General features: G+C 43.1%; 1 protein-coding gene across 1 annotated transcript; it reads left to right on the top strand.

Moving 5' to 3' along the window:
* Positions 1-8,180: 8,180 nt before the first annotated feature.
* On the top strand, positions 8,181-9,333 carry hoxd4a (homeobox D4a). Its single transcript, XM_040148528.1, has 2 exons — positions 8,181-8,604; positions 9,035-9,333. The coding sequence occupies exons 1-2, from the start codon at positions 8,196-8,198 to the stop codon at positions 9,331-9,333; spliced, it is 708 nt and encodes a 235-aa protein (XP_040004462.1). The 5' UTR covers positions 8,181-8,195.
* Positions 9,334-10,366: the final 1,033 nt, after the last annotated feature.

Below are 10,366 nucleotides of genomic sequence, written 5' to 3' on the forward strand. Positions count from 1 at the left end.
CCTCTAGTTTTGTCTCCGTATTTCTGAATAACAGCAGGCCTGTAAGAGCGCGGAGAGGAGATGGTCGGCGAAATGTTCGCACACAGCTGCAAGAGACTCGCATGTCAATTTGAAACACATTCTGCAGCCTGGAACCATCGTGGTGCATCAACACGGAGAAGGCCGATATCACCATATTAGACCGGTTTTGTTGAGGAGAGGCTGTATTTATTTTTTTCCTTTATTTACACAGCAGTGTCAGTCGTCATTAAGCATAATAAGATAACTGGTTTTATCATGTGACATAGACTGTGTGGTACCAGTTGTGGTGCACAGGCCGCTTACTGAAAAATAAAAAGCAACGAAAATCATCGAATCTCGTGGTTTCTCATTGGTGCAAAAAGCCTCCATTCGACGCAAAAATAAATTTCTAATAACCTCTTTTTTTTTGGGGGTTAAACTCTAAACAGAAATGGGTTGCCTAACATTCTGAGAAAAGCAAACATTGCATCATCATGATTTTGCCATTATGTTCGTTCAGTCTGCCGTTCAAATGTTCAAGTGTTCTGCCTTATTCTACAAAATGTGCATATTATGTTGGAGATAAAACATTTCAAGGCTACAGTCAAACGTCTGTTTTTCAATTTAAGATATTGCATTTGGTGGCTGAGTGACAGAAACAGAAAACAGGGGTTGGGGTGGGGTGGGGTGGGAGTGGGCCCCCCCCCCAGAGGACATGGAGGAGCTTCTGCTATTATGCGCAAAGATGGAGAGAATTGCTGCAGTCGAAATTCCTTTTTGTGAGAGGACAATTTACAACTTGGTAGTAGACCTTTTTATGTGCCTCCATGGCCTGTCATTGGATGCCACTGGTCATGTGTGAGAGGCAAACGTCTTCATGGCTCTTTTTTTCCTGATTTCCCAGGCGATTTTTTTCCCCTCACTGCATTCTGCGTCTATGGTGTTCAAACCGATGCGCCACGGTCGGCTTTCCTTAAAAAAAAAAAAAAAAAAAAAAAAAAAAATTGCCAGTCCTTCACTTCATAGACGTCGGCCCTTGTGTTGCGGCACGGTGCCGCTCGTCCTCCCGGATGACAAGAGAGGAACGGTTTTCAACTTTGTCGGCGTCTGACCTCTTCATACACTGAGCGGCGCTGGCTCTTCATGGCGTTGTCAAGATGCGCAGCCTAGGTGAGCCGCGAGGAACGAACATGGATTACCTCCCGGCTATAGGTAAGCCCTTCTGCGTGATCTTAGCCTCTACCTGCGCTTGTGTGTCTGCATGCGAAGTTTTGACAGCTTCCTGTTCCATTGGTCGTGTAAAATTGGCCGAAGGGCAACAGCTCCCGGGCAATTTGGTGATATCACGTGTTTCTGGGTGTGTTGAAATAAATAGTTTGAATACTTCACAGGCAGAAAAGGATGCTTTTTATTCTAGCGATTATAACAAAAAAAAAAAAAAGAAAAAAGAAAAGGCGTTTTACTGCAATAGTGCTGCGAGAATCAAAGAGGACTTTTTTTTTTTTTTACCAAGTATTCAGCTGGATTGTCAAATTGTTTTTAAATGTTTAATGTTTCAATGTTGGAAATGTATTCATCGTGGCTCGTTCCTTCGATTTGAAGGTTATTCTGCAGAAATATAGCTTGTGTTTGATGCCACCGTTGGTGGTGGCCGAGGAGTCTGAGCAGTATTTTTGCTGCAGATAAATGAGTGCATTAATTTCCCCGAAAGAGCCTCGGTTGTTTAACTAACATTTGCCTTTTAGTTTTCAATTTGAAGCAGCATTTTTGCATGTCGACAAGCCTTTTCGTTTCCCCTCAGCTGTCCGTAGTCTGCACTGAACCCCAAACTTACGTGCTGTTGCATTTCCCTAACTACCGGAAAATCCCGCATTGATCCGATGAAGCCACTATCACTTGCTCACGCACTGTAATCGACACAGAACGAATCTGCTTTGCTGTCTTCCACACATGCAAGCCTGGCAGGGGAAGCTGAGTTTTCGTAGCTGTGTTCAGCTGCCTGGAGATGGGGCCAACTGAACAAAGACAGTATTTCACTGTTGGCTGACAGGCAGCTGCGAAAGTATTTACAGCCTCACTGCAATGCGGCAAAATGGACCCCTGGAAAACAGGCACAAGAAGAAATCTGAGGAAACTGTGCGGGATTCACTCTGCGTTTTTGAATTTGACCATGCCACATAGCTTACATCGTTTCCGCGTGTGTTGTTATGTATAATTAAGTAGAACAATGTCTGACCGCAGGCCCTGCACACATTTGAACAGATAGCAGTTTCCATGAATGGATGTGGTTTCCCAGTTTCACCCTTACTCAGTTCCCCTCGGAGATGTGGTCATATCTGACTCCTCTGGAATATTGTCTGACTTAGTGAGAGCTTTTCTAAAATGTTTCCTCATATAAAGTTACTTGAAATCTAAAAAATCTACGACAGATATATATATATATATATATGTATTTACTGAGTTTCATTCAATTTTGTTCGTTTTGCAGTCAGATAAACCGATTAATCCATCGATTATTTTACCTCATCGCCATCTCCATCATCACAAACAACCGGTTTCTTTCGCTTTATCCGCATAATCAGGAGCAACAACATCTACTCCACCAAGTAGGCAAATTTTTCGCGTGGCAGTCGGTGACATATTCAGTCTTCGTGTCTGCTTGAATTTCATAAATCAAGACAGACAATCTTTCCAAAGGCTGAGAGATGAGGATTCTTGTGTTAATTGCGGTTTTATTTGTTTCAAGAACTCAGTTAAACCAAGTCTTGGATCAAGTTTCATCAGCCCACTTGCTTTTGAGACCTACACGTAATTGAGCAAATATTGTCATCAGCTAATGTGCTTTTGAAAGTGCAGTTTTCTTTCTCCTCTTTGCACAACCGTACCTATAGTTTCATGAGATGTAACATCTCCTGAAATAACTTGTTCGGGTGGATGGACATTTTTTACAGTGGACAAAAGGGGGAAGCCGTTGAAACGCCAGCAGAAGGCGCTGTTGCCCAACAGTCGGCCTCTCTGCTCCCATTCAGCCGCCTTTTGCCGGCAGGTTCCTGAGCACTGTGAGTGGCTGAGCCCTGTGGTCACGTGATCTGTTTCAGTTTTGAAAGTGGGTTCGGGGGGGACCCGTGTGCACGATAACGCGAATCCTTTCAGACCGCTGCAGTTGCAGGATGAACCGGTTTCTTATCACGCCAGATCAGCCACTGTGACCCTCTATCGCTGCATTTGGTGCTGTGTGGGATATTTATGTGTTCGAGTGCTGCACAGACGCATATGCAGTGCATCATGTTGCCCCAGCAAAGAGGCAAACAGTTGTGTATTGTCTTGAAGGAATCTTATACAGACACGACAGTGGTGACGTTATAAGAGACCGCTTCAGTTAAAGATGTTGCACAAACTGTAGCTTCAATGAAGGCGACTATTTCAACACTGTGGCGGATTCTTGAGAGCCGACACTGTTCGCCTGACAACCTCCTCGTGGTGAAGAGGGTGGTGGTGGTGTTAGAGGTAACTGCCTATAAGAGAGGAGTTGAGAACAGCAGGTGGATCTACGGGCAAAATGACTATATTTTTAGACGTAAAACTCTTCAAATCCCCTTCAAAATGTGAAAACTCGCCATCAACTAACAGCAGGAACCATGTGAGTGCAGCTGTTTCTAAGACACACAGGGGGTTTTACCCTCAAATCATCTCCAGGGCAATAACACTTTACAAGGACGCGCACGTAAGAAGTGACAAGCCTCTGATTTGATACCCGCCCATTTATCATACCTGCCCCACGGTGGCAACCACCCAAACCTCAATATCATCAGCTCTCTCTCCAGTTTGGACAGGAAAGGAGAGGAGGAGCGAAAAAAGGGGTCCGCTCCCTGGGATTGGCCCCGGAAGGCTGGATGACATCAGTCTTATTGTGGCAGCTTCACTGGGGAGGGAAATGCATTTGAGCACAATTCAGTGATGTATGCCCCATTTTTACGTTAACGCTTGAGAGGTCAAGTTGCTTCGGCAAAATCACACAACCAGGTCTGTGCAACAAGAGGAAAAAATACACTTAAATTCTTTATTTTGAATAACTTGAGGTCAGATCGCAGGCAATGAGACAGGTGATACCAATGGGCAGACAGTTAGCCTAGTGCCAGACTTTGTGGTTTACTCAAGCATTGCATCGGTGGCTTAGAAGTTAATTAACCACACTGTCGAAATAAAAATAACGGGGATTTTAAACGTTGTCCCTGTGCACTTCTGTTCAAAATCCTGCCACGGCAGTTACAGCCCCCCCCCCCCCCCCCAGCTTCCTCATTTCCACGACTTTTCCTCAGCGCGCATCAGCGTAATCGGCGTTATTGAGTAAGTGCAACTTCGAGGGTTATTTATGGGCCCGCGCGGTGTTGTGACTGGCTGTGAGGGAAGCACGTGACGCCATTAAAGTTTGTTTTATGGCCTGAGACCTGACAAGCCAAAATATAATTCTCATTGTGTATTAGTAAGACCGTCCAGATGGGTCGGAATAGAGCTTCAACTGGCAGGAGGCTGTGCCGGGCAGACTTCCTCCTCCAGCATGGACGTGTCCGCTGCACGGCGTGCCATGTGCCGCGGCCCCTGCGGTAAGCTGCGTTTTATCCTTGTGCTGCTGGCATGGGCGTGTGATGTCACACGCAGGGCGCCCGGGCTGTGCCGCTCGCCTGCCTCTGAGGGGCCGCGACAGTGCGCGCCCGGGACCAGCGCGAGACGGTCGCAGGGGCGCCCGCCTCGTGTCACCGGGGCCGCTTGTCTGCTCTCAGGCGGGACAGATCAACCTGCTTGTAAACCAGGCTCGTCTTTCTGGAGGTTTTTTTTTTTTTTTGGGGGGGGGGGGTCAACACGACTTCATGTTCAGTGACAAATATGTTCAGTTGTTGACGTTTTGATAATTCTCATTTCGTTTTTGCGACACTCTGAGCTTCACTTTTGAACACATTGAAATTTATAAACGACCAAAAAGCAGCCCTGGGTTACGACAATAAAATCTTTTTTTTTTTTTTTTTTTTTTTTTTCCCCCCCACATTATGTGGCTGCTGCTTACCTCACTGTGCCTTTCTAGGCCTAATGCATTTCTACTAAAGGCCTTTAAATAATTGATTTCGCCAGTCATTGTCAGAGATCCGGTCTTATAATTTAAGGGGGCTATCGAGGGAATTTAAGATTTATCTTTTTTTTGTTGACGGTCAAAAAAAAAAGGCTACATGAGGCCGCTTCGCCCGAAAACTACCTTAAATAGGCCTCACTCTTTCCGTTGCTCCCAAACAATCACACGGCGTTTTTTTTTTTTTTGATAGAAAAAGCTCGTTAATATGACAGAGAGAAAAAAAAGAGCCTAGCTGAAGCAGTTAGCCTTTTGGATTGACTCAAGCTGCCAGGAAACGCTGACTTTATCTTTCTTTTGTTGTGACTCTCGGCTTTGACCCGTCTGAAGGACTAGCAGGGCAAGGTGAAAGACAGGTCAGGCTGTCTAACAAATATTGAAACGTGAAGTGCAAGAACGAATTTTTACAGACTGCATCGTCTTTTAACTTTGCTTGAAACGAATGTTGTACGGTTTTGTTAGAATTGAAACGGCAGTTCGCAGATTAGAGGTAAAAGCGCTCAGCTGCCTTATGCCGAAATCTTTACTTTGAACGAAAAGATGTAGTCGACTTCCCATGTCTCTGCTCTCTGTTTCATTCCCACCTTTTGACGAGGGCCTGTATCATAACTTTCATCTTTCAAATATATTTCTAGCTGAGGATATTAAACCGTGGCCAAAATACTGTGTTGGACTGGACCGCTTCGCACATTATCCAGTCAGTCAGTAAAAATGTTCATATGAATTCATTCATTTCTTATCAAAGAGGGAAACATGAACTTGTGTCTGGTCCAAATTTTTCTTCAAGCTTTTCCAGAGGCGTGATTTGTGCCCAGTTTCATATTTATTTATTTATTTATTTTTTTTGCGTAAAACAAATGACATATTAATTCAAACCTGAGATTATAATTTCATTTATTTAATCTGACAGAAACACACTCACAGCTGCATGTAGGTCCTATACGAATTTGTTTAGCTCTGATGGTTTTATAATATCTCGCACTTCAGCGATAGTTTTGCCTGATATGCATATTAGGATAAATTTAGATCATAAGAATATTGATTTTGTGTTATTTAAAGGCCTAGGTTTTGCTGGTTTTGGCTTCTTTGGAATCACAAATCATTAATTCGTGTGTAAAGGCCGTTTCACGAGGCATTTGCAATGACCGCCATGGTGGATTGGTTAATGGCTGACGAGGAATTGGTAAACTTTTGCACCCTTTGAGCTGTCAGCGGGATCGAAAATAATTGAACTTTCTGATAAGTTTGTAAATGATTTGGTTTGACCTCCGGTGGCCTCTGGCCCCATCTTTTGGCCAGTGGTGATAAGCAGCGCTATATTAACCCGTTATCTGCGGATGCGTTTATGGACTTGATCCGTTATTGGGCAAAGGCTTATCTTGGATTCTGAGCAGAAAACCGATTTATATTCTTTTCAATGAGATTGTTTTTTCCTTCTTACTGTGAACTTGGACTATGATGGAGGGAAGGAGACCTCCTGCACAGAAAACCTGGGTTGACCCGAGTTACTGCCTGATGTTTTGGTTCAGTGTCTATTTCTTGTTATTTTACAGCTGGAAATGACAGGGATGCCCTGGACAGAGGCAGCCTGTGGGCCTGCAGCTTTCTCTTTTGAGAAGCTGCAACTTACATGACTTTTTTGAAGCTGCTGTGTGACCAGTTTTGATTCAAATCAAAGGCACAAAGGTCATTTAAAAAAAAAAAAAAAAAAAAAAACTTAACTGGAGGAGAGGCTTGTGCGAGAGAAATACATTAAAAGGAAAAGGCTGATTCGGTGAGAGAAATAGTTAAAAGTTTACACTGAATAAAATGACACTAATTATTATAGCCTATAATAAGACTTTCCTTATGTAACCTTGTTCCTTCATGTTTTTTTTTTTTTTTAAATCCTGACTGTGAGGCCTGACTTTGTAAATGTTGTTTTGGCTAAAGCCACAAAGTGCTGTGTGGTTATGGGGCTAAAAGTGGGCCGTGTCGCTTCCCGTCGTCTATATATACCCTGTAGAACCGAATTTGTGTGATAAAACCACAGTCACAGATTCGATTCTAGGGGAGTATATGGTCGATGAAAAGACTTCGATTTTATTGACTGGTATCGGGCGTTTGGTGACCGGTGTGTGCGGTCAGAGGCTACAGTGACAGTGCTGGTTTCTGAATGAGAGTGCATCTGACAGCAGCACATACTTCATGCGTGGGGCTTAGGGCGAGCTGAAACTCTATAGGCTTAAAGGAAATCTGATGCAGAATGTTTCGCGTGAAAATAAACGTAATTAGGACGGAGGCTGTGTTTCTGTTGAGCTCAGTATGTTGGAATGAAATGGATTTAGAAAAAGGAAACGAACCCTGAGCACACTCCAGCTGTAGCTTTTCTCTCCTGTGGGTCCTTTCTGTCTCTACATTATTGATTCCCAGAGGCGTTTGCTGCTGCTGCTGCTGCTGCTGCTGCTGCTGCTGTTGACCAATGGGCTCTTCAGACAGTTTTGTCAAAGGGATGGGAGCAGATGAAGTGATGAGATTCGTGTAACTTTTGGATGACCCCTTCTTGACAAAGACAGTGTCCATCAATTGTCTCCAGTCATTCTTCGCAGCTTTTATGCCAAGGGGCTTTTTGTACCTTTTGTTGGTTTCACTGTTGAACACCATGCCTTCCAGTTAGACTTTAGAAACTGATATGTTTTTATATCTGTTTGGATAAAACAACCTTTATTTTTTTTTCAATACGTTTAAAGTTCATATTAGAGTAAAGTATTTGAACTATGTGCATTATTCTTTGTATTTTTCCATCTTGACTTTTTTTTTTTTTTTTTTTTTTCCTCCCCCAAACGTCCACGCAGTTGTTTTAGGGCAATATTAGTTGTTTCCCCACCAGGGTCTAATTTTGATGCTTCTTAAGTTAGATAAAATTGCTCTTAGTTGTATGTTTACTCGTGTATGGACCAGCGTCACCTCTATTGGCCGATCTGGTCACATGGTTCGCTAACTTTATTCAGTTGACACCAAGTAGGAGGGCTTTATGGAGGGAGGAAAAAAAGACAACTCGAGAAAAATTAGTATTTTCTACCTTCAGAAATTAATGGCCATGAGTTCGTACATGGTGAACTCTAAGTATGTGGATCCGAAATTTCCTCCCTGCGAGGAATATTCACAAAATAACTATATACCTGAGCAGGGCTCGGACTACTACAGTCCATCGCAGGACACAGACTTTCAGCATCCAAGGATCTACCCACGGTCAAACTACACGGAGCAGCCCTTCAGCTGCAACACTGTGCAGGACTCCACAGTGCAGCCACGGGGTCATGTGCACGAGAGATCCGGCCACCCGAGCCCTTTTAGCGCACAGACTGAGCAGGGGGCCCCGGTCCAAGTGGCCGGACCCCGGACTTGTGGACAGCAGCAAAACACAAAGAGCCAAAACGGGATACAAGCCAAGCAGCCTGCAGTAGTTTACCCCTGGATGAAGAAAGTCCACGTAACTACAGGTAAGATTTTCCCCGTATTCTCCTTCTCTTGTGGACCAGCGGAGACCTGCAGTTTAGAAATCATTCAGTGTAATATTTATGGGAGTCTTTGAAAGGCCTCGCCAATTACACAAGTCATAAATTTTTATAGCTCAGGAAATAGGCCGCTAGGTGAGCCGCCTGAAAGCTCCCGAAAACACACACTGGCCGGTAGTAATGGTGCTTAAATCTGCGGCCAATCTGCTTAAATTCAGTTAAAATCCCTCATTATTTCCTGCTCTCGCTTCCCTGTGAATTGTCTTAAAGTTTGAGCGCCCCGGGTAGAGAGAGGCTACTCTTGTATTGTTTTTGTCTGCATGCTACAATGGCCACATTTGGTGACTTCTTTTCTTTTTTTTTCCTTTTTTTTTTTTTTTTTTTTGTTCTGTTTTGTTGTTTTCTTTCTCAACAGTGAACCCTGATTACACGGGATCTGAGCCCAAACGGTCCAGAACAGCTTACACCCGCCAGCAGGTTCTGGAGCTTGAAAAGGAGTTTCATTTTAACAGGTATCTGACCAGGCGGCGGCGAATCGAGATCGCCCACAGTCTCTGTCTCTCCGAGAGGCAGATCAAAATCTGGTTTCAAAACAGACGGATGAAATGGAAGAAAGATCACAAACTGCCCAACACCAAGGGCAGATCTGCACCAGCCTCCAGCCATCTGCAAAGCATTCAGAAGGACAACCAGACTGATATCACAGCATTATAAGAGATCTCTAGAAATGAACTGTACATAAAAAAGACAAAGTTTGCATCTGACCTTTGCATGGACTGGTGTCGTTTTTAGCCATGTTTTTTTTATTTTTTTTTTATTTTATTTTATTTTTTTATTTAACAAAAATGAGCCCGGCAGTGTTGGCACAAGACTGAGTCAGAAAATCAATCAGTCTTCGTAACTCAGAGGTTCGCAAGTGGAGCCTCTGCCTCGTTTTAATTTCCTCAAAGAGAAACACCTACATTGAAACTTTTTTTTATTTTCAATTTTTATTTTTTTTTATTTAATTTCTATTTTTGGACGTTTCACCCCTGAGGACATTTGATGAGCGACCTCGGTTGATTTCATGGATTTAAGCTAAGAGGCTCTGCCCTTCTCACGTGGATTGACGCTGGTTTAAAGATTGAAGCATCTTTGTTCAGAACAGGGAATCCCTTCGTTCAAATTACACACACACACACACACACACGCACACACACACGCACACAGTTTATTTCAGAGTTTCCCCCGTTGAAACTTCACATTGAACGCACAATAAATATAAGTACATATATACTTGAAGCAAACGTTATTTGCATAGAGGCACGCCAAACACAACTCAACCTACTTTCGTAAATTGCAGAAATCCCGCTGAATATTTCAGTTCCACGTTTCTTTGTGACTTGTATGTTTTTAACTTATTTTGTACAATAAAGCTTTGAAATGTTCTTAGCCTAAATATTATTCCCAAAAGCAAGACATTCCTGTGTGCATACTATTCTGAGTGCCCTTATAAATCTCCCCTGACATCTTTGTAAACAGTGTACATTTTCTGAGGCTCTCTCATGCCATTTGAAACTCCTACACGAAAGATCATTTGTTCCTGCATGGCATCGAATTGATATTGGATGTTACTCATCGGAAATAATCAAATCCGGAATATTTAGGTTTCAAATGGTCTATTTTTCTCTATGATTTTTGCGTCATTATTTATTTGTTTAAAGACAACGTGTACATTTTCGTATAGCACACATACAACTTTAATTAA

Source organism: Xiphias gladius, chromosome 16 (assembly GCF_016859285.1).
Source record: "Xiphias gladius isolate SHS-SW01 ecotype Sanya breed wild chromosome 16, ASM1685928v1, whole genome shotgun sequence".
In the NCBI taxonomy this organism is placed as follows: Eukaryota; Metazoa; Chordata; class Actinopteri; order Istiophoriformes; family Xiphiidae; genus Xiphias; species Xiphias gladius.

Bases quoted from the DNA above. Each gene is read 5' to 3' on its own strand.
- hoxd4a (XM_040148528.1), top strand. From the start codon at position 8,196: ATGGCCATGAGTTCGTACATGGTGAACTCTAAGTATGTGGATCCGAAA. The intron at 8,605-9,034 runs GTAAGATTTTCC...CTTTCTCAACAG, and splicing joins GAAAGTCCACGTAACTACAG to TGAACCCTGATTACACGGGA.